Source organism: Labeo rohita, chromosome 16, assembly GCF_022985175.1.
Source record: "Labeo rohita strain BAU-BD-2019 chromosome 16, IGBB_LRoh.1.0, whole genome shotgun sequence".
Taxonomy (NCBI): Eukaryota; Metazoa; Chordata; class Actinopteri; order Cypriniformes; family Cyprinidae; genus Labeo; species Labeo rohita.
The window spans coordinates 26,540,742-26,565,695 of record NC_066884.1 but is presented as its reverse complement, the minus strand read 5'-3'; the positions used below and the strand labels follow the sequence as shown (position 1 = coordinate 26,565,695).

The 24,954-nt window shown below is 36.5% G+C and overlaps 1 protein-coding gene across 1 annotated transcript in view; it reads right to left on the bottom strand.

The window, feature by feature from the left end:
- Positions 1-24,317, bottom strand: part of jazf1b (JAZF zinc finger 1b) — a 30,929-nt gene extending 6,612 nt beyond the window's left edge. Inside the window, exons 1-4 of the mRNA XM_051132490.1 lie at positions 24,056-24,317; positions 8,651-8,723; positions 1,575-1,771; positions 853-1,022 (exon numbers count right to left, since the gene is read on the bottom strand). Coding sequence (XP_050988447.1) covers positions 853-1,022; positions 1,575-1,771; positions 8,651-8,723; positions 24,056-24,170 — 555 coding nt within the window. The 5' untranslated portion in view covers positions 24,171-24,317. The remainder of the gene's footprint in view (positions 1-852; positions 1,023-1,574; positions 1,772-8,650; positions 8,724-24,055) is intronic.
- Between the last annotated feature and the right edge of the window lie 637 nt (positions 24,318-24,954).

Genomic DNA, 24,954 nt, shown 5'->3' with positions numbered 1-24,954 from the left:
ATATTTAAAATAGAATATGTTCATTAAAATACCTGTATATAATAAAGGTATTATTATTATATGTTTTTTGGTTTACATTTATTTATAATTTATATGTTATTATAGAATGTATATAATTTATGAAATGGATCATTTATTATATATTTTATAATTAATTTAACTAATTTATAATCAATTATTTATACATTTTTATTTCATACAAATTATTATATAAAATATTATCCAATTAAGTATATTTAAAATAGAGTATACTAATTAAAATACATAAAATAAAAAATAAATCACTTTTTAAAATGTATTTAGAATTATAATTATATGTTATTATAAATTTATAAAATCATTTCGTATCATTTATTAAATAATTTATCATTAATTAATTTAATCTATAATCACTTATAAATAAAAGGTATCATATACTTTATAATTACTTTTTATTGTTTTATAATTAGAATAATATGTTATTGTTTATAACATTTATATAATTTAGAAAATGTATATCATTTATTATATAATTCATAGTTAATTATTCATAAGTTTTATACAATTTATAATTAAATGCATTTATAATTAATGATATATATATATATATATATATATATAATATAAATATATATATATATATATATATAAAATTGTATACTTTTATACGCTTAGAATTAATTAATTTTATACATTTATAATTAATTATTTATCAACTGAATTAATTATAAAATTTACATGTACTCGTAAAAATAATTATGTGGACTTTTTGTGCTGCATGTTTTTCATGCTATCATGATTTCTCTAATCTTGAAAATTACACAAATCTACAGTGAACGGTCAAATGAAAGTAAACATGTTAAGCCATTTTACCTTGTATCTCTTTTTGCAGCCAGGCACTGGACATGCGAACGGTTTCTCATCACCGCCGTTCATGCACATGGAACTGAGGATGGATTCAGAGCTAATGGCACTTTCGGTGGTCCACGACTCGTCACTGTCAGACTCCTCATATTCTGCTTCCTCTTCATCATACTCGCTGCCTGAGAGTACAGAACAAATAAGCATTTACTAATTGATCTGACACATCAAACCATTCACTTATCAGCCTAGATATTTATCCACTACACCACTAGAACAACAAAACAGCATTTCCCATTAGCCACCACAGCAGACATACAAGGAAAACAAGTCCAGTTATCTTTCTCACAGTACTGTGCCCAGCCAGCAAAGCGTTTGCGTTTTATGAGAAAGAATCTGGAAGGCATAAGAAGGTCTAAGGGTTAATGCTCAGTAATAGTATGATACCAGCAATTTGGAGACTATTCAGTTTGTGTTCCAAACCCACACAAATAAAATGCTTAAAACATTTAATTGTGGGAGAAAGAGCACATGTTACTCTAGAGAGGGCCATGGGAAACTGCAGTGTGTGTGTGACTCACAATGTGATTATTTGATTATCTATTACAACAGAACATCATGCATTCACTGCAGGTTTAATACCCATAATTCATCTTTCTAGGAAACATAATAAGCATAAAGCGAGCCTGTGTGTATTGTACGCTCTTAAACGAGTGTGTGTTTGGTGGAAGTACCTGTGGGGGTGCTGCTCCTGAATGAAGACGAGGGCGTGATGGGCGGGGTCACGGGCGGGGTCAGGTTGCCGCTGTTGTGGCGAGGGGGCGTGGCCACGCTGTTACGTGATAGGCTGCCCGTCAGTGAGAGCGACAGCTTTGGCTGAACTTTCTTCTTCAGAGACTCGTGCTCCCGCCGCGCTGCATCTGTCATGAACCTAGAAATGAAAGCGAACTTTATTAGATAAAGATTTACAACTAATTATAGCAAATACAAAAAAGCGTATTGTTTATTGGGAAGCCCAAACATGTAAAGTAACAGTCATAAACTATAATACTCTAATCCAGCCACACAAACATCAGTACATTTGCCATCACACTTTCTGAGCAATTAATTTCCATGATTTTCTAGCTGTTTGTGATTACTGGGTAAGGACTACAAACAGCAACAAAAAAAATTTATAAGCTTGTGCACTCAAAACTTTCCAGCCATTTGAATTTGCTCACTACAAAAAGTTACATGATGTTTCTTAAAAATTTTTAGTATTTTTTTTTTAAACTCCCTGTTATGTGTCGAAGGCTGATAGGGAAGACAAGAAATTGTTGAATAAAGTCGTTAATTTTGTTTTCATTTTCACATAGTTTTATAACATTAAGGCTGAACCACTGATGTCACATGGACTATTTTAATGATGTCCTTACCAGTGTTGCCAAGTCTGCGGTTTTCCTGCGGAATTGGGATAGTTTCATTCTGTTGCCATGGGTTGAAGCTACCTCAATAGCATAATATTTAGCCCCTGGAATGCTAATTTTACTACAGGAACCCCACCACAAAACGTAAAAAATTTTTTACCAGGGGACCCCCCTCGAAATGCGATTGGGCTACTTTTGGGCTAGTTTTGAGAAGCAATTGGGAAGGTTTTATTGTGAAAACCTGGCAACCCTGGTCCTTACTACCTTTCTGGGCCTGGGAACATTTCACTTCTGTTGTTGTCTATGCAGGGTCAGAAAGCTCTCGGATTTCATCAAAAATATTTAATTTCTGTTCTGAAGATGAACGAAGGTCTTACGGGTCTGAAACGACATGTGGGTGAGTAATTAATGACAGAATTTATATTTTTGGGTGAACTATCCCTTTAACCACTGTAACCACAAAGTAAAAACAAAATGTTTTAGTCCCCAAATACCTCTACTGTGCTACTGCATACTGCCTCCTGCAAACAAATGAGCCATAGGTCATATACAGTTAAGGTCAAAAGTTTACATACACATTACATGCATATTTGAACCCTTTCCAACAATGACTGTATGATTTTGAGATCCATTTTTTCACACTTAAGACAACTGAGGGACTCATATGCAACTATTGCATAAGGTTCAAACGCTCACTGATACCTCAGAAAGAAAAACGGGATAAATCAACAGTTTGCCGGGCATATTTTAAATGCACGACTTGGAGGCTAAAAACGCCCGACACGAAGCGTATTTAAAATCCTTTAATGCACGGTAAGCCGTTGACTATCCCGCTTATTCTATTGTCATTTGCCAAGTTATAGACAAGTTAAAAGTAGTATTGCTCTTTGCAGCGCAATAATTGACCAAATGGGTAAAACAGACGGTTTTTTCGTCAGTTATGACACGCAGCTCTACCATTCTGCCCGCTTCAAATCAGACACGGAGATGAAATAGTGAGGTAAGATCACATTTATTTAAATTAATCATAGCATTTATTTCAGTAAATTATCGATCGACCGAGAGAGAGATGACAGTTGTGTGTGTGCGTACCTGCCTGCATGCTGTACGTCTGCGCGTCTCTCTCAACAAACAACGAATTTATTCAAAAACAGCGGTTTTACCACCTCGTTGCTGAGGAATATAATGTAGCGATCTATGGCTGCGTCCGAAAACCTAGTCAGCTGCCTTGCTGCCTTATCAGGCAGTGACTTCGAAGGCTGCGAAGGCAACTCTAGAAACAGTTTCGGACAGACTTCAGAGGCAGCAGAACGTGACGCCGTTGCTAGGTTACCTAACGGTTAAGTTGTAGATTTTGTAGAAAAACGATCTTATACAGTTGTATATAAAAGCTTTAATAATACATAAAAACCTCAGTGTCATTACCCACCGAAGGTCTGTGCGTCGGAGAAGACGACTGAGAATGGCAGCTACTTTTTGCTTAAATAAATAAAAGCACTGATGCAAGTAATATTGCAGAACAGGTCATTGTTATTAGTGGCTGTTTCGTTATTATTGGTAGTATGTTGTAAATATTATTCTTATTCACTACTCATTTGAACCCTTTTAACATTTTATTAAATACTATTATTACAAACAATATTATTTATTATGCTTTTTACACTATTACGATTCATAAAGAATATCATGGTCAAAATCTCATCTATTATATAAAGTAACAAGTCTAATTTCACCAGAATATCTTTATTTATATAACCTATATGACGCACACGCACAGGATTGTGGGAAATCGAAGGCAGCGAAGGATACATCAATTCAGAAGAAGGTACCTCCGGAGACAGGAAGTGAAGCAGAATTAGAATTCGTACGTGCCTTGATGCCTTCCTGCCTTGGAATGCTGCCTCTGAAGGCAGCATTTTAGAGCTTTCGGACGCAGCCCTAGTATCTAGGCTATTTATTAATATGAATCGCGGGGAAGCGCTGGCAACAAGTTTATGTATGTGCACAGCGCATACATATAACTTATTTTGTATCCTGGGAAACATGTAAGTATCTTTTGTAGCTTTTGAAGGGCAGTATTAAAAAAAAAAAATTATACAAAATAAGCAAAATGTACACATCTTTGTTCTGTCCAAAAGTTTTCACCCCCGGCTCTTAATGCATCGTTTTTCCTTCTGGAGCATCGGTGAGCGTTTGATCCTTATGTAATAGTCCCTCAGTTGTGCGAAAAGGTGGATTTAAAAATCATACGGTGACCGGGAGGGGACACCTTCGGTTCACTTAAGTTTGTCGTGGCCACGACATATCAATTCGTGGTAACGTGATATTATGTCGTGGCCACGAGATCATTTTGTCGAGGTAACGACATCCTTATGTTGCTTGATGAGGGAACGACATCCATTTCTCGTGGCCACGTCTTATTATGTTGAGGAAACGACATGCGCTTCTCGTGGCCACGAGTTTAATGCGTAAACAAACCTGCGTGACCATAGTAACCCGGGATTATCAGAGACAGATTTATTAATATTTTATTTTGAATTAAGGAATTATTATATTAATTATTATAGAAATGAATACAATATTAAATGATAATATTATGGGATGCTGTCTACGCGAATGTTGGCCACGACAAACTTAAGTGAACCGAAGGTGTCCCCTCCCGGTCACCCTAGGAAACAGTTCAAATACACAAAAATGCTGAAAAACCAAAGAATTTGTGGGACCTGAAGGATTTTTCTGAAGAACAGCAGACAGTTTATTTCAGGACAAACAAGGGACTTATGACAACTACCAATTAAAAAAACAAAAAAAACAAGCTGTGGATCAAAGCAAAATCGATTCAGGAATTTGGGTGAACTTCACAAGGAATGGACTGAGGCTGGGGTCAAGGCATCAAGAGCCACCACACACAGACGTGTCAAGGAATTTGGCTACAGTTGTCGTATTCCTCTTGTTAAGCCACTCCTGCTGACCAGCTTTTTGAAAACGCTGATTTCATTTTCCAGCAGGATTTGGCACCTACCCACACTGCCAAAAGCACCAAAAGTTGGTTAAATGATCATGGTGTTGGTGTGCTTGACTGGCCAGCAAACTCACCAGACCTGAACCCCATAGAAAATCTTGTCAAGAGGAAAATGAGAAACAAGAGACCAAAAAATGCAGATGAGCTGAAGGCCACTGTCAAAGAAACCTGGGCTTCCATACCACCTCAGCAGTGCTACAGACTGATCACCTCCACGCCACGCCGAATTGAGGCAGTAATTAAAGCAAAAGGAGCCCCTACCAAGTATTGAGTACATATACAGTAGTCTTATGAAGTATTCTAATTCATTGAGATAGTGAATTGGCAGGTTTTTGTTAAATGAGAGCCAAAATCATCACAATTAAAAGAACCAAAGACTTAAACTACTTCAGTCTGTGTGCACTGAATACATTTAATACACCAGTTTCACAATTTGAGTTGGATTACTGAAATAAATGAACTTTTCCATGACATTCTAATTTATTGAGATGCATTGTATATGCAAACGTCTTTTATGTGATATACTGTATTCAGGTCAGTACTAAATAAAAATAACATTCCTCTTATTTTGGTAAAATAATTAAGATGCAAGGTGTATGTAAACTTTTGACTTCAACTGTAAGTCTATTTGTTATGATTCAGTTGCTTCAGGGGGGTCCAGTCCACCTTACAACAACGCATTCGCTCCCACTTCTTTTGTTGCATTATAAAACTGTCAGTAAATGTATGTAGTAAAGCATACAGACATATTTAGTTCACACAGACATTATTAAAGCTGGTGTGGAATTAACAGATTACCAGCAGAAGCCACATAAAGCAGTAATAGATGGACAAAAGTGTCTCCTCTTTGTTACGTAACAATTTCCACCAGTATTCGGCCTATTAAAGCTGTTTTACACTGCAACTGCTTTCTGTCTCTAAGCTTGGGGTATTCCTACACAAACCACATTCAACAGAGTCAAACTGAGTGTATATGAATACTCTGGAACTGGTTTGAAGTACATTACAGCTTTATAAACTGACCAGATCCCTCAGAGGATGTAGAGGAGACATGACCACACACGGCTGTTTTCCAAAAAAAATCCCATTAAGGAAAATGCTGGATGCTCTCAGACACATTTTTGTCATTTGGTTACTTTTGTACAGTTTCAAGACTGAAAAACTGAAAAAAAAAGTCTAATCATCGCCAGATTAAACACTGTTTGAGGCGATATGCATAGTTGGCCCATCAGGGTTGTTTATTTTTATTTCTACTGTGATTTTGTTTTTTTATACACTGCCGTTCAAAAGTTTGGGATCGGTAAGATTTTAAATGTTTTTTAAAGGGTTCATCAGATGCTAAGTTCACTTTTACATGCTGTTTGAACATTAATGTGTGTTGGCAGTGTATGTACAAATCTACCCTGAAATGGTAAAAATCCATGCAGTGGTTTTTAAATTAATCTGTAAAAATAATATTCCCTTTTTTAAATCGAGCCATTCTCAGATGCCTGTAGGTCACACCGACAGAGGCTGCTCCCACAATAGTTTGACATGAAGATTGACATGATCAGTTGTAACAGTCCGACCTCCATGTTTTGATGCCGGAGCAGGGATGTAAGTTAGACAAGAATTGAGCGATTGAGGTGCTGTGTTGCTGGAATGATGTAATAATGAATGTAGTGGTCGTCATTTACTCCAGACATCTGAGCCCTGAAGATGCAGTGGATTACATTTGTTTGTGAAGGGAATGCGCCTCCCGATCTACATATATCCATCTATGTTCATGCGAATCATTCGTGATCCAGTTTCACTTACAGCAGAAGTGAGTATAAGGGTTTTTTATGAATCTTTGCGATCACCTTTTCTAATAATGTGCTAGTTAGCAAGTTTAGTGGCTAAATGCGGCTAAAGTAAAGAGGCTCGTCACTCCACAGAGAGAAGAGAGGGGCGGGGCGAGCAGAGCTCATTAACATTTAAAGCAGCCTCGACCAGAATGAGATGATTTTTGCAGAGCTGATTTTGCAAGGTAAAAAGGGTGTTGTTTTACACTACCATTGAGAATTTTTAACCAAAGTATATTATAGACTTTTCATTAATACCCTAAAGAATCATATCAACTTGTGGAAAATGGGCATCTGATGACCCTTTTAAAGAAGTCTCTTCTGCTCATCAAGACTGCATTTATGTGATTAAAAATGGTTTTCTGTTTTAATATACTTTAAAGTATAATTTATTTCTGTGATGCAAAGCTGAATTTTCATCAGTCAGTAATGGCTTCAGTGTCACACGATCCTTCAGAAATCATTCTAATATGCTGATTTATTATCAATGCTGGAAACAGTTGTGCTGCTTAATATTTTTTTGGAACCTGTGATAATTTTTTCAGGATTCTTTAATGAATACAACGTTAAAAAGAACATAATTTTTTAACATTAAACAGACAATATACAGACTTTTGTTTCAAAGTTCAGCAAAAACAGTACAATTTTGACATATTTTTACCATGTAAAATAATTTTCTATTTGAATATATTTTAAAATGTAATTTATTCCTGTGATTTCAAAGCTGAATTTTTTGCATCATTGCTCCAGGCTTCAGTGTCACATGATCCTTCAGAAATCATTCTAATATGCTGACTGGGTTCTAATATGCTGACATTTATTATTACTATTATTATTATTATTACATTGAAAACAGCTGAGTAGAATTTTTTCAGGTTTCTTTGATAAATAGAAAGTTCAGAAGAACAGCATGTATCTGAAATAAATTTTTACAATTATTTTAAAGCATCCTTGCTAAACAAAAGTATTAATTTCTAGAATTCCCTAGAATTTTGATTAGAAATATGCATTGCTAAGAACTTGATTTGGACAAATTAAAGGTGGTTTTCTCAATATTTTAATCTTTCTGCACCCTCAGATTTCAGATTTTTGTAAATGGATGTATCTCGGCCAAATATTGTCCTGTCTGTACAAACCATACACCAATGGAAAGCTTATTTTTTTAGCTTTCAGGTGATGTGTAAATCCCAATTTCAATAAATTGGCCCTTGACTGGTTTTGTGGTCCAGGTTCACAAATGTTTTTTGAACAGCAAATCAGCATATTAGAATGATTTCTGAAGGATCATGTGACTGGAGTAATGATGCTGAAAATTCAGCTTTGAAGTCACAGAAATAAATTACAAAAAAAAGAAAACATTAAAAATCTTACTGTTCAAAAACTTTTGACTGGTAGTGCATATTAATTAAATGTTATGGTATTATGTGCATTGCTCACCCAGATCATCTTCTCTCACTGTTTATACAATCAATTAAAACATTGGTAGATAATACTGTCGACAAAATTTTAAATCATAATTTATTATACCCCAAAATCTGAATATCTCATGACTTCTGTACCTGTTAATGTAGCTGAGGGCCACATATGTGGGCTGTTGCAGTTCTTGTTTCTCCAACACACGAGGATCTGTATCTAAACAAAACAGAGAGATGATGAATAATTCACTAGACTGACAAAGACACCACACAATGACACCACAACAGAACAACCAAGAGCACTCTGAGGCTTTAAGGGCTTCTGCAGTATAACAATATACTCTAACCAACATTCACAAAAAGAATACAAAGCTAAAACTCTTTGGGTGACAGCAGCGCTGTTTACCTGTTTAAGTCTGTGTCACCCCAAAATCATTTTGTGGCATTGGAGTCAGAGAGTTTGTGGAAGCTTACGTGTCATTGCCAGAGCGAAGCTATTACTCACTTTATTGTTAAAGTCATTGACTTTCAAACTCAATACTAAATTCTGCCACACAACATGTCCACAATCACTTGCAGATGGCAATTAAGTCCATTAATCAAGTTTTTTTCATTAAACTCAACTTAGTGGCAGAATAAATCTGCATGGGAGAGAGACCGGACCAGGCTACGGAGAGCGTGTCCAATAGCTGTTCGGTAAAACTTAAGACAGCCATTTGGTTAGTGTCACACCACACCACACTCAACGAGCTCTCTGCCATTCCTCCCAGATGTGCTCATTTTCTGCACTCCAGGCAGGGCCACCCAGATCACCCTCCAACGGCATCCAAATGCCCGCACGCCATGGCAAAGATGCTTTTATGTCTGGTTTTTACTTCTGCATATTAAAGAGTCGACTTCAAAAATAAGATATCTGTCTTGGGGCTGTTCTGTCAAAACGGCTTCTGATTCTGTGCGGTCAGGTCAATGCTGTCACGAAGCAGCACCACTGTGGACTACGCTGCCATCTTGTGGCGAATGTGTATATTTAAGTTTAATTTCTTACATTACAGATATTCTAGCTTGAGTTAGTTCGCTCACCTACTGTTATTTTAAGACACAAGACACTAGCCGGCTGAAATGTCTCTAAACTCCATCTCATTGCCTGCAAGCACAAAAATGCGCTTAACGTCCCGGCAACTGTAACGTCCCCTCTGTGGTCGCATACCAGCGGCTCTGCCAGGGTAATGGTTTTCAGATGCCTGTCTCTCCGGGCATTCTGCAACACCATTAACACAAGCACTGCCAAAACACAGTTTCATCTAATGAGCCTCCCCCGTGCACCCCCCTGTGATGCATCTCAATGCCTCTTTTTATGCCTCTGCTGTGAGTAAACACATTTCTTTCTGCCCCGTTTAACCCGAGCCATATTTGTCTCGGCTCTTCGAAACCACGCGGCACCCCGGTGTGTCAGAACCGCGATTCCGGCCAGCGTGGCATCACACCCATGCACTCCGTGGCTCGGCCACCTCGTAATTACGCAGGCACGCAGACGCTGCCACCTGGCTGTTACCGTGGCGATGCCCAACAGGCAATTCGTAACCATGTTACGTTTTGCCGAATTGATGGGTAAAGACGATGGTAGTAGATGGGCTGAATGAACATGCATTTTCAGTCTCTGACAAAAGCTAACACTTATAAAATAACAGAAATACAGTGGATAATATGTGCTACTACTTGCATATCAATGCTGATTATACCCTATGTTTTAATAGAGGGTTTGCACGTACGTCATGGTTTGGTTAGTTACCCGAATGCGCGGCCATATTGGAGATACTCGGATGTAAACAACAGCATTGATCTCACAGTTAATGTAGGCTACTTCTGAGTAAGTTCTGATACTGTCTAAACCACAGAAGAAAACTTGTGGAAGCTGTTATATCATATAGAGAAGAATTAAGTAAACAGAAAAGGGTGCAATATTTTGACAAACTTAAGTTAATAGGTGGTAAAGATACGTACGAGCAGTATTAACCTACCTGACTGGAAATTATAAGAACAAACACGAAAGTTGTCAAGAATCTCGCCCTAAAAATCCTGGTTTAGTTTGGCCAAACACAAAAGCCTTTTGTTCCTCAGACAGTTTTTTGCACTCTTTTCCTTGATTTGTTACAACTCTTGGCAGTCTATAACTCCAGTTGTTCTCCCAGTCCGACCAATAAGTACAGCCCAAAACGTGACAATATTTGGCCATTTTCAGCAGCAGTAATCAACAAAATATTTCAGATGACATCTTTACTTTTTTCCTCAACTTTCACTAGATGGAATGCACAAGATTGTGGGATATCAAAGGCAGCGAAGGATACATCTATGCTGCCTTCAAAAATCAACCAGATCTCAGAAAGCAGGAAGTGAATCTAACATTGGATTCGAATATGTCTTGATGCCTCTCTACCTTGAAATGTGTCCTCCAAAAGCAGCATTTTCCAGTTTTCGGTTGCAGCCGTGGATAGGTAGAAGCCACCTTTGCCCGCTACAATGCAAAGGTCAATGGCCTAGGACCTAAATACATTGTAGATATGCTCACTGAATATAAACCACTCAGATCATTAGAATCAAGTCAGTTAGAAATACCAAGGGTTCACACTAAACAAGGGGAATCCGCTTTTAGCTATTATGCTGCCCGCAGTTGGAATCAGCTTGCAGAAGAGATCAAATGTGCTAAAACATTAGCTACATTTACATCTAGACTCAAAACTCATCTGTTTAGCTGTGCATTTACTGAATGAGCACTGTGCTACATCCAAACTGATTGCATTATGTATAATCCTTTTCTATTTTTAACTGCCTTTTTGTGATTATTGTTTTTATTATTGTTTTATTATTGTTGTTATTATTGCACTTTGAATTACCTTTGTGTATGAAATGTGCTATATAAATAAACTTGCCTTGCTACAGACACAACACGTCCGCCATCTTGGAATGGTCAATGTGTCGTCATTCACAATAAAAATCAATGAGTGTCAAGACTGTGCAGCCTTTGGTTGTAAAAATGGCGGATGGCTTACGTACAGCGGCCCACAGAAACAGCCGCTAATAGGGCATCAACCTATACATATCTATGCAAGTATATTAAAAAAGTTAATTTGTTGATTTAAATTAAAATGTTAAACATTCATCTTTCAATGCAGTCATAATCATCACTGGGGCATAAGCAGATGAAAATATATGAATGAGACTGTACAAATTAGGCTGCATTGCCAAAGCAAAGATGTTTCACTGACAATGGTATTATATGGACCAGTATGGGGTTGGTTTTGGTTGCCATTTGAACACTGGGCTTCCTGAAGGCCAGGTAGGATGTAAGTGCGTCGTTCCGCGTTTGTTTAAAGCTTTCAGCTTGGCCTGTACCTCTGCTAAGTGTTTCATTAGCATTGATTTAACTACTGTGAGAAAGACCCCACACCTTTCTGTCAAACACACACACACACAAAGATGCATTAGGCACCACGCTGTTTCTGTGCCAAGAAAAAGAAGTCTTGTATGTGTGTATATGACCCATGCAGGGGAAAAGCCCCAGAAGAGGAGAAACAAGAAGAGCTGCATATAGTCACACACACATGGATCAATCCCCACACACACTCCGTAAATCACACACATAGAATTGCCTGAGCTCCTTAGGGCCTGAAGTCACTAACGGGCCCCAGAGCTGCTGCCTACCAGGACCCCATTACAGGGAGAGGTGGTCCACAAGTACACAAACAGGTGGTCTACCATGGTGGTCTCTCTCTCTCTCACACACATAGGCACATTATTTCACTACTGGACGGGACTCAAAGGATCAAAGGAAGGGTAAACAAGAGGCATATCCTAATAAAAGACTGTTGTTGATTAGATCAGTTAGACTAATTATCTACATTATTTGATAGTCTCAAATTGTTAGTTCCTCTTTGTTTCATTTTCAAAACCAGCTCACATTTTTCCACATTTTTAACATTGTATTAACATTTTATATTATTTAAATGGATAATTTACCCAAAAATGAAAATTCTGCCATTGTTTAATCATCCTCATATCATTCTAAATATGTATGACTTACATTCTTTTGTGGAACATAAAAGAAGATATTTTGAAGAATGATGGTAACCAAATCATTTTTGTATGGAATTGAGTGGAAGCCTGTTTTTGCCACAAAATAAAAAAGGGTAATTGCGACTTTTTAAATCTCACAATTCTGACTTTTTTCTTGCAATTGCGAGTGTACATCTTACAATTCTGATTTTTTTTTCTCAGCATTCCATGATATATACTCGCAATTGCGAGTTGTAAAGTCAGAATTGTGAGATTAAATTTCACAATTTTGACTTTTTCTCAGAATTGTGAGATGTAGACACACAATTGCGAGTTACAAAGTCAGATTTCTGAGACCATCTCGCAATTCTGAAAAAACCCCCCTCACAATTCTGACTTTATTTCTCAGAATTGTGAGTTTTTTGGGTTTTTTTTTAGAATTGCGAAATGGTCTCAGAAATCTGACTTTACACTATAAACTAACAATTCTTTATTTTTTTCTCAGAATTGCATGTTTATATTTCGCAATTTTGAATTTTCTCCAAATTGTGAGATGTAAACTCACAATTGCAAGTAATAAACTCCCAACTGTGTGTTAGAAATTCACAATTGGAAGTTATAAAATCAGAATTGCAAGTTTATATTTCACATTTCTGACTTTTTTCTCAGAATTGCACAATATAAACTTGCAATTGCAAGTTACAAAGTCAGAATTGTGAGAACTCACAATTTTGACTTTTTTCTCAGAATTGCAAGTTTATATTTCACAATTTTGAATTTTCTCAAAACTGTAAAGTGTAAAATCGCAATTGCAAGAAATAATATAAATTCTGAGACATAAACTAGTTTATATCTTTACAAGAATTGTAAGATATAAACTCACAATTTGACTTTTTTTCTCAGAATTGCAAGTTTATATTATTTCACAATTGTGACTTTTTCTCAGAATTCTGAGAAACTCGCAATTGTGAGTTACAAAGTCAGAATTGTGAGACAAACTCATAATTCTGAGAAAAAAAACCCTCACAATTCTGAGAGCATTGCAGCCTTTATAACTTGCAATTGTGAGTTTATATCTTACAATTTTGAGAAGTCAGAACAGAAAATCAAACTTGCATTTGCAAGAAAAAAAAAAAAAGTCAAAAAGTTTTATTGTGGTATGACTGATAACTGAAACATATTAAAAAGAAAATTATTTGCTATTTTGTTTAAATCATTGTTTTTTTTTAACAGACACTAAAAACTAAAACCATTTTATAAGCTATAAATTAACCACAATTTTTAGTAGTAAATTGGATTTTGATTTTGAGATTCCATTCAATGCTTTCATTAAATTGGTGTTTTTAAATATTAACTTGAAGAGAATGTTTGATAACAGCAAAGGTAAATTAAATGTAAAAATAATAAGCATGCAAAATGAAATTTCCAATATTAAAACAATACATTTAAAAATCTCCAATATCAGTGTATAACTGATAAGGTGTCATGCATCCACAGTGTGATTTAGTGTATTAACCTAAAACCCCATTTCAGATCCACAATCCTGGCACTAAATGCAGAAACCCTTGCCATTCACTGTGAAATCGTGCGAATGTGTGTTTGTGTAGTCTTGCACTGGCTGCATTTTTCAGGCCAGCTGGAGATCTAGTCATTAGTGTATTCTCCACACATGCTCTGTTTTTTTCCCCACCCACAATCTTCTTTTTACCCTACCAGACACATTAGGAAGAAAAAAAAAAAAAAACTCTGCCTACTTTTTTTTCCCCTCAAAGCATTACGGGAAACCATGTTGCCAATATTGTGATATATTTACACCAGGCAGAGTGGCTGCATCCTATGTGACTAAGAGAGAATAATTATAAATGTGGAGAGATAAGTCACAGTGGATTACATCAGCACAAACACTCCAAGACCCAAACCGCACTAGTAGCTGCTGCTGTGTAACCTCTTGTCATTCAGAAGAGACAACATTTAGCTGCTCCTTTGAGCATGGGTGGTCTCGTACAAGCGAACATCACAACACACACATCCAAAACACACAGACACACACATTCTAAATCAGCGGCAGCCCCCTGCCACGGGTAATCCAGGTAATATCAGCTCTTCCTGTCATTAGCTGGCCTGTGCTGGGTTTGGATGGAGGGATGGGAGGGAACAGGGGGTGTTGGTTTGAGGTAATTAGGTCCACCAGGTGCAGCTCTGGGGGCACCAGTCACCGTTGTTCAAATTTATTATTTCCGTTGAGATTTTTTTTTCCAGGCCATTCCAGGAGCCCTCAGTGTGGTGAAACTCAGAGGTTCATTGTTCAGAGGCCTGCAGATCACCCCTGTAGAGCCGACATCTTGAAAGCAGAAGACCTCTGCAGGGTTATTATAGTTAACTAAAACCATTACAAACTTGAAATAAAGGTTAACTTAAATAAAATATGAAAAACTTTTATTTTTATGTACTGAAATAACTAAAAGTGAATAAAATACACTACCAGTCAAAAGTTTTTGAACATTAAGTGTTTAATGTTTTTTAAAGTCCTGCCAAGCCTGTTTTTATTTGATCCAAAGTACAGCAAAAACAGTAAAAACTTGAAATATTTTTAGTATTTAAAATAACTGTTTTCTATTTGAATATATTTTAAAATAAATTTATTCCTGTGATTTCAAAGCTGATTTTTTTTTTTTTTGCATCATTAAATCACAGCTCATTCTAATATTCTGATTTGCTGCTGAAAAAACATTTATTATTATGCAAGTAGAATTGTTTTCAGGTTTCTTTGATGAATAGAAAGATCAGAACAACAGCTTTTATCTGGAATAAAAATCTTTTGTAACATTACACGTTTTATCATCACTTTTGATCAATTTAAAGCATAAAAGTATTAATTTCTATAATTTCTTCAAGCTTTTAAACGGTATAGTGCATAACGTTACAAAAGCTTTTTTTATTTCAGATAAATTCTGATCTTTGGATCTTTCTATTCATCAAAGAATACTGAAAAAAATACTCAACTGTTTAAAAAAAATAATAATTAAATGTTTCTTGAACAGCAAAAAAGCATATTAGAATGATTTCTGAAGGATCATGTGACAGTGAAGACTGGAGTAATGATGCTGAAAACGTAGCTTTGATCGCAGGAATAAATTACATTTTAAAATATATTCAAACAGAAAGTGGTTATTTTAAATAGTAAAATTTTTTCACAATTTTACTGTTTTTGCTGTATTTTTGGATCAAATAAATGCAGGCTTGGTGAGCAGAAGAGACTTCTTTAAAAAAATATTACAAATCTTACTGTTCAAAAACTTTAACAGACTGGTATAGACTGGTAGTGTATGAATAAAAAATAAAATTATTTTTATGAGTAAGTAAACAAACAAACAAAAAAAGGACTGAAACTTGAATTAAAATTGAAAAAAAAAAATCAGAAATACAAAAAATAAAAACTGGACCTCCGTCCAAAATGGTGGAGCTAAATCTTTTAAAAGCTTTCTGACACTTTGCATTACATTACTGTGATTAAGTCAGTGTATGTTTAAAAAAAAATGCTTCAGCACATGGTGTAAACTGTATTTTTTTTTTATGATAGTCTCCAAACACCAGGAGGATTTAAGCTAGCTAAACACTGTAGTCGCAACCAAAATAATTCTCTGTGCTGTAACCCATTCAACTCCCTAAATCATCTCAACGTCATATTAACACTTTTAATGTGAAACCCTCGGAGGCCGCGGCCTGCCAGTTTTAAATTCACGATTTTAAGAGCTGGAAGTCGAAAAAGAATCGCATAAATTGTCACATCCAGCGCGAGTCTCGGAGGGATCTTTTGAAGGACACGTTGCTTGCAGAACCCACACGCACCAGTACAAACAGTAAAAGGTTCAGCCACACCCTCTTTCCTTGTATTTACACTGTTGCCATCGCAATATATAACAATCAACCCCTAGAGAGCGTTTTAACCACAAACTCGAATTTGCTTGAAGACGGAGGAAAATTCGAAGGTGATAAAATATTACAACCTTAAAACTTCACAAGCTCATTTGCTGTAAGCAATGAGCCCTATCGCAACATTTCTCCACCCGACCTCGCAAATCTCCGCTCAGTTCTTCTGGTAGCATGCCATCGCCCCCTCCTGGTCACAAGAGCACCTGTCAATGAACCCACCTCACCCGCTAGAATGCGAGCTTTGTTTAGGCGGCCGTTAATTAAAACAGAGAATGTTTTTAGCAGCAGGTCCCCAGATGAAGAGGAAGAGAGGCCAAAATCCACCATCCCACTTTGTAATTAGGCTTGCTCCAGGCCTATGTGGTGCCATGCCAGATTTCACACCTCGCCAAGAGCAGGGCTGTGGGTGAGGGAGGGGTTCCATGGGACACTAATTGCCTCATTACTGCGCAATAAGTCACTTTAGCCACACTCTCCTTCAGCTAACACCCCGGACACATGCGAGACGTGCGATCGGAGGTATTAAAACGAGCTCAGCTCAGGTCAGCTGCCTGGAATTGATCAACCTCCATCTCATCCGATCAGAGAATGGGGCACCACGGTGTGTCGACACATTTAGTTTAGATGTAAACATGATGGTCCTGAGGGCAATTTAACTTGCTACATAAATCCTACGGTGAAAATAAGCTAAACAAAGGCAGGCAGTCTAAGGCTATCAGTTTTCAGAGTGACAGGTTTAAGAGTGGCAATGTTTTTCTAGGTCATTTTATTTTGTTAGAGCCGGGCTCTTGTGTGTTGCCATTGTGGCAACTCGGCCTACATTTTGTGTAGTAAAACAAGCCTACGCTCAAACATTCAGCCACAGCAATACCACAACAAACACGAAAATGCTAATCAGCCACAGTGGAACTTCAAAAGGCTCAAAGGATTTTGACATTACTAGTACAGTTACTACAAATACTAATAACAGTATGAATTGCCATTTAGTAGTTAGTAAACAAACTTCATTCATCCAGGCCAACAGGTGTCAGTATAAATTTCAAGACTACAGACACTATTAGGATGAATAAGTGCCAGGTAAACTTTATAGGAAAGTTTGCCCAAAAATAAAAAGTGAGTCATTAATTACTCACCCTCATGTCTTCAGAACACAAACTGAGATATTTTTGATGAAATTCAAGAGCTTTTTGACCCTGCATAGACAGCAAGTGAACTGAAACATTCAAGGTCCAAAAAAGTAGTAAGGACACAAAAAGAAGAAATTGTTGAATAAAGTTATTTTTGTTTTCTTTAGCACAAAAAGTATTCTCGTAGCTTCATAACATTAAGGTTCAATCAGAGATGTCACATGACTATTTTAATGATTTCTTTACTACCTTTCTGGGGTTTTGGCTAGACTGGAAACTAACAATGAAATTAAGTTTTCTAACTATTAGATTGTGTTTTATTAAAGTCTACAACACAAAAACAGTGTTACTGGTGTACAGTGTAACAAAAATGATGCTAGATTGATGTACGCATACCCACACTGTAAAAAACAATTTGTTGAGTCAACTTAAAATAATTTGTAACCTGGCTGCCTTAAAATGTAAAGTTCAGTCAACTCAAAAAAAGTTTATTCAACTTGAAATGTTAAATTACACTAAGTGACAACTTAGATATTTGAGTTGAATCAACTTAAAATTTTAAGGCAGTTGTTACGTAATACAACTTAACATTTCAAGTTGAATAAACTTATTTTAGTTGACTGAACTTAAAATTTTAAGGCAGCAGGGTAACAAATTATTTTAAGCTGACTCAACAAATTGTCTTTTTTTATTTTTTACAGTGCAGTAGCTACATCTGTATACCATCTAGCCTTAACCCCTATCCATTCTCCATGCTATAGGACCATCGTCTTTGCAGGATTTTAACATCTTTGAATGTTCATTGATTACTATGGTGAATGATGTGAAGTTGACTAGAGCTGCACAATTAATCGAAGGTGATTGTCATGCGCATTTTGTCAGTAAAGCCGGTTCTGTAATCAATAGTAAATCTACAGCACTTGCTTTCAGATAGAGCAGCATTTACTACACAGAGTCATAGTTCACTGACAAGCTACGCTATATTGCGTTCATTATCGCAGACAATTTATTTGCGTGAAAATGAAATCAAAAGAAATCATTCTGCGATAATGACAGCTTTGCGTAGCTTCTCAGTGAACTACGGCACTGTGTAGTAAATGCTGCTACATCTGAAAGCATGTGAAAATACCACATTTAATAACATATTTTTTCTCCAAACTCACTTAATAACATCAGTCGAGTGTTTGAAATAAATCCTTCTCCTTCTCCTGAGATGATGTGGCTTCTTACACAGAATAAGGCATGCACGGTACTCTAAGCAGTGATAAAGGCATTGCATTATTATATACTTTATTATAAGGAAAATTATCATAAGAACTCAGATAAACCATATATTGTTGTAGTCGTGTGTTTATTAGTCACGTTTAATTAATGAAATCCGATAAATCTTCTGTTCATTCAGCTGCAACGATCGTGATTTCCTGGGCTTCTTCTTCAGGGTATCTGGAGTTTCTGCACGAGAGTGCCCTCTGGCCTTTGGATGGAGATTTACTACTGATCACAGAAGGATGATTCACTAATAAGATGCACATGACAATCGCAGCTTTTGATAAATCGTGATTCCGATTTCATTTCGATTTATTGCGCAGCCCTAAAGTTGGCCGTTACAATATGGATGACTAACGTATAGCGGCCCATCAAAACAGAAGCAAATGAGGCATCTACGTTTACATATCTATGTTTTCGTCTACCATTTTCAGTTCCACCCATTCCTGTTGAGCGTCCTTTGGCAACCTGATATTTCACCCAAACATTTAAATTACACCATGGTTTACTCACTCTCAAGCCATGCTAGACTACTTTTTTCTTTGAGACGAATGCAATTGGAGTTATATTAAAAAATGTCCTGGCTCTTCCAAGCTTTATAATGGTAGTGAATGGGTGTTGAGATTTTAAAGCCCAAAAAAGTGCATCCATCCATATTAAATAGTACTCCACATGGCTACCGAGGGTGAATAAAGGCCTTATGACGTGAATCGATGCGTTTGTGTAAGAAGAATATCCATATTTAAAACTTCAGAAACCATAATCTCTAGCTTTCACTAACAGTAGTGCGCACGTTCACGAGAGAGTGGCATTCCAGCGGATGATGTAGGATGTAGGCATGGATTAAGCTCTGGTAAGAATATGCTAGTCTTGCAAGGACCAAGTTTTGTTTACAGCAAAGAAAAACCCCTTGGCTTATATCGAAATCTTCCAACATTTTTTCTTTACAAATCCTCGTTTTGTACTTCTAATTCATGACCGGTGTTTTGTTTTGCTCTCTCCTATGCGCTTTCGCATTTGTCACTGCTTACCGGAGCTAACGCTTCACCTATGTCCTATGTCACCCCTGGAACACGGTATGACAGCAGAAGATTACAGTTTAAAAAGTGTTAAATATGGATATTTTTCTTACACAAACGAATCGATTCACTTTAGAAGGCCTTTATTAACCCCCAGAGCCGTGTGGAGTACTTTCACAATGGACGGATGCACTTATTTGGGTTTCCAAATCTCAACACCCATTCACTGGCATTATAAATCTTGGAAGAGCCAGGACATTTCTTAATATAACTCCAATTGTGTTTGTCTGAAAGAATAAAGTCATATGCACCAAGGATGACTCGAGGGTGAGTAATTCATGGGGTAATTTTAATTTTTGGGTGAACGATCCCTTAACATTAACATGGATGCTGGGACACTTATTGGCGTCCCCCAGCTTGTGGCACCCTAGGCCACCACCTAGGCTGTCTATGCCTAGAATCGGCCCTGATCTCTAGGTAAAACATCCAGTTACTTAGTGATTCCCTTCAGATTAATACCGCATAACTGCCTGTAGATTACAAGGACCTGAACACTGGTTGGGCCTAGTAGATGCATTTAAAATATCACATAGCAGTATAAAGGTGAAAATAATTTGCGCAACTGCATTTTGTCTAATGAAGTAGGTCAACTGCAGACGATTTAAAAGATAATGTTTAGTATGCAAAACGTTCCCTCACTATATCTTCAGTACGATCTTTATGACCTAAATGTAAAATGTCTAATTTGAAAAAAAGCTTTCAGGGACTGCATCTGACACTTCAAACTACAGGAAGGCCTAAAACAGATCAGAACAAAAATGAAATTTATTACAAAATACTAAAATCTATACTATTTTAATTCCATACTAACTGATATAAATAAAACGGATTAATGAATAATAAAATAGTGATACTAAAATGAAATACTAATCAAATAAATAAATGAATGAATAAATGATAACATTAAATGAATCGTTAATATCTAGAACTGATACAGTTACTAATATACTGTGCAAGATTAGAAAACATAATTCCTAAAATGCTTCTGCCTATGGTTAATTCAAAAACTATGCAAACAAGCACGTCACGCTCAAAATGTGAGCCATACATGGCAAAATTCAGCTGAGCTGCGTCTGGAGTGCGCATGGATGGCAGAAAGCACCTCAGGCTAACTCGCTTGACTGGACTGATGATTTCCACCAGCTCTCCAGACAGATCTCCCTCTCAAAGGCCAGCTGAGCTAACAGAGAATGTCAGTCAGCAGGGGAGGGAAGGGGAGGGGAGTGGGGCGCTTTGTCTCTAGAAATCAGGTTTCTCCTTACAAATTCACTCCATGCAGGCTCTTGCCAGAGTCTATTGGACAGGTAGTCCAACGGTGTTAAATTACAGCAGCAGCATCCAGATCCAGCCGCCATTGACTGCGATATCCATCAGCACTAAAGAGACTGAATTACCAACCATAATGAAAGAGATATCATGAGAGCATTTTGATTATGACAGATTGGTATGTAATATCCTTTTTCAACTGTGCTCAAAGTAAACCAGCATTCCATCTCATGCTATGCTTACATTTTTGGACTTCTCAGTCATCTTATGTTTACTTTCGCTCTATTTCGGTGACAAACAGCCAGAAAAACCACAAAGCACTGTTGATTTTGTTTGAAACCGTAACAACCCATTTATCATACATTTACAAGCACACATCCATACATTTATTTTGCATTATATATAGCCTTAACACTAATAGTGATTCAGCGAGGCAATACAAGCTATATAGGGCCTTGACCCTACGCATCTGTTCTACTGGATAAAAGTTCTGCAGGCTGGGACTCAAAGGGATTCTTGACCCCAGTGCGACCCCTGCTCCAGAACGACAACAAATCAGACCCTGATAGACACCAGTGCAACCCTATGACCTACATATGCACTTGTAAACAACATAAACCACTACAAAGTGGGGTAAAATGTGACTTAATTTAACCACCTGTGCTTCTGTTTATATCAAAAATACCTTAAACAAAAAGCAAACCAGTGCATGAGACCAGAACTTAGCAGTAATACTTTTTTTGTTTGTTTGGAACACAGGACATTATAGAAGCCAATATCTGACTCAAGAGTAAAACGGAAAAAAACAAAAACAATTATGAGTTGCTTCATACACTACCAGTCAAAAGTTTTTGAACAGTAAGATTTTTAATGTTTTATTTACATAAGTCTCTTCTGCTCACCAAACTTGCATTTATTTGATCCAAAAACAGTAAAATTGTGAAATATTTTTACTATTTAAAAAAACTGTTTTCTATTTGAATATATTTTAAAATGTAATTTATTCCTGTGAGCAAAGCAAACTTTTTAGCATCATTACTTCAGTCTTCAGTGTCACATGATCCTTCAGAAATCATTCTAATATGCTGATTTGCTGTTTTTCAGGTTTTTCAAAATTTTCAGGATTCTTTGATGAACAGAAAGATCCAAAGATCAGCATTTATCTGAAATAAAAAGCTTTGTAACATTATACTCTATATCGTTCAAAAGCTTGGAGTCAGTATTGTTTTTTCTTTTGAGAAAACAAATTAGAAATAAATATTAAATAAAAAATAGAAATTAATACTTTCATTTAGCAAGGATGCTTTAGATTGATCAAAGGTGATGATCAAGACATTTATAATGTTACAAAAAAATTATATTTCAGATAAATGCTGTTCTTCTGAACTTTCTATTCAACAAAGAAACCTAAAAAAAATCTACTCAGCTGTTTTTAACAGCTTTATTTTATTTTATTTTGAGCAGTATATCAGAATATTAGAATGATTTCTGAAGAATGTGACTGGAGTAATGATACTAAAAATTTAGCTTTCAAATCAGGAATAAATTGCATTTTAAAATTTATTCAAATAGAAAAAAATATTTCAAAATTTTATGGTTTTGCTGTACTTTAGTTAAAAAAAAAAAAATAGGCCTGGTGAGCAAAAGAGACTTCTTTAAAAACATTAAACATCTTACTGTTCAAAAACTTGTGACTGGTAGTCATGCTGGTAAATGCTGTTATTTTGAACTTTCTACTTATCAAAAAATCCTGGAAAAAAATGTATTTAATAACAGCAGCTTTATTTCTCACAGTTGTGACTTTATATCTCACAACCGTGACATTATTTCTTATAAAATGTAGTGTGATTTCACATCTTATTACATGTTTTTTTTTTTTTTTTTTTAAATATCACAATGTGATTATGTCATGTAACTGTGGCTTTGTTTCTCTAATTGCAACTTTATGTCTCATAATTTTAATAATAGTTATAACTCACAGTTGTGGTGTCACTAATTCTTTATTTCTCCTAATTATTATTATTTTTTATCTTACAATGTGACTTATTTTAACCTTAAACTACAATTTCTTTTTTTAACTCTAAGGAAACATGTGATTTTAAATCTTTGTGACAAGACATTCAAGATCTGGTATCTCTGAAATTCAAGCCATCACAGTGTCATATTTCATAGAGGACTTCGTAATATTGCATTACATACAAATGACACTCGTGATTCAATAAGTGAACACCTACTTGCATAACCATCTTACGGTGATGCCACTGCTTTGTATTTTATGCATATAGACGTTTAGCCTGTTAATGCATTTGTATGTCTGTCATGATCATTGCACATTATTATGACGCATAATGATCATGGCCATCCACACATACCCGTTACCTTTCGCCATATTAAGGAAGCTCTTATCCTGCATCAGCTAACAAGCATTTAATCACTTATGTGTGGAACTGAATCCGCTCTGTACATGCATTTCGTGTTTATGAGCTGCTCTGAGCGGGTGAGATGGACACATCTCCGTGAAGCTTCGCGTCTGCGGGCCTTGCGCGGAAAATAACATTCCCAATGCATTACTACGCTTATGTTTACACGCTCAGATCATGTACTACTTCGAAGGGGCTTAACGACACCCGAATGTGTTCGTATCTTCTACTATCGACACCTAAGAGCCTCACGAAATCGAGCGAAACGTACTGAAGTCCCATCGCTTCACCACACCTAGCAACAGCGCCGCTGCGACGCAGGAAGTGAGTGTTATTATGTTGCGCGCAAGCCGGCCATTGCTGCGCGCGCTGCAGCGGCACAGATTGTGCTTCCGCGAGCGCACTTACCGATGTGATTATCCTCGATGTGCACGATGAGCTCGGCCAGCGACTCGAAGTGCAGTCCGCAGCCCCCGAATTGGCAAATGTTGGAGAAGAAGGAGGCGGCGGCGATGCCTGTCATGGTCTTTGCTACATTGAGGAGCAGCAGCACGGGGCGAGCGGAAAGGAGATCGCACGCACTCACACACACGCAAGCACGCACCGTCAGGCAGGCAGGCAGCGGCGGCAGCAGCTGGAGCAGCGCAGGACGAGAAAGAGAGAGAGGAGGGCCCACCGGCGCACACGTCATACCTGTTGATGTCAAATACTGCACACTAGCCCTAAACCGTTGTGCGCGTCTTTATATGGGTGATTCTTCACTTTACTAAACAAACAATAAAAAAACTTCCTCAAAATGCCAAGCCATTAAGTATTACTAAAGACGTGTCCTAATCATGGCTTTCATATACAACTATACAACTTTCCAGTGGTATAATGTAAGATATTATGTGTGAAATGTGCTCCCCTGTCACTTTTTAAAATTGCATTTCCAACAAAATTCATATTACATATAAATATCTATCTATCTATCTATCTGTCTGTCTGTCTATCTATCTAGATTTTTATCATTTTTATACATTTATCATGAATTTATTAAAAAGTCTGGATGTGAATAAATAATGAAAGAAAAAACAATATGAAATGAAAGCTTATATAACATATAGTAAATTATAATTTATATAAGCTTATGTAGAATCGTAATTTTTTTTTTAATTTAAAATGTTCTACTTCATCCTTAAAACTAGAAGTGTTCTAGTTCTTGTTCTAGTTCTAGTTGTTTTTTACAGTATTAGTTTATATGTATTAGTTTATTACAGTAATTTTCTATTTCTATAGAGGATTTTATCTCTCTTTGTTTTATCTCT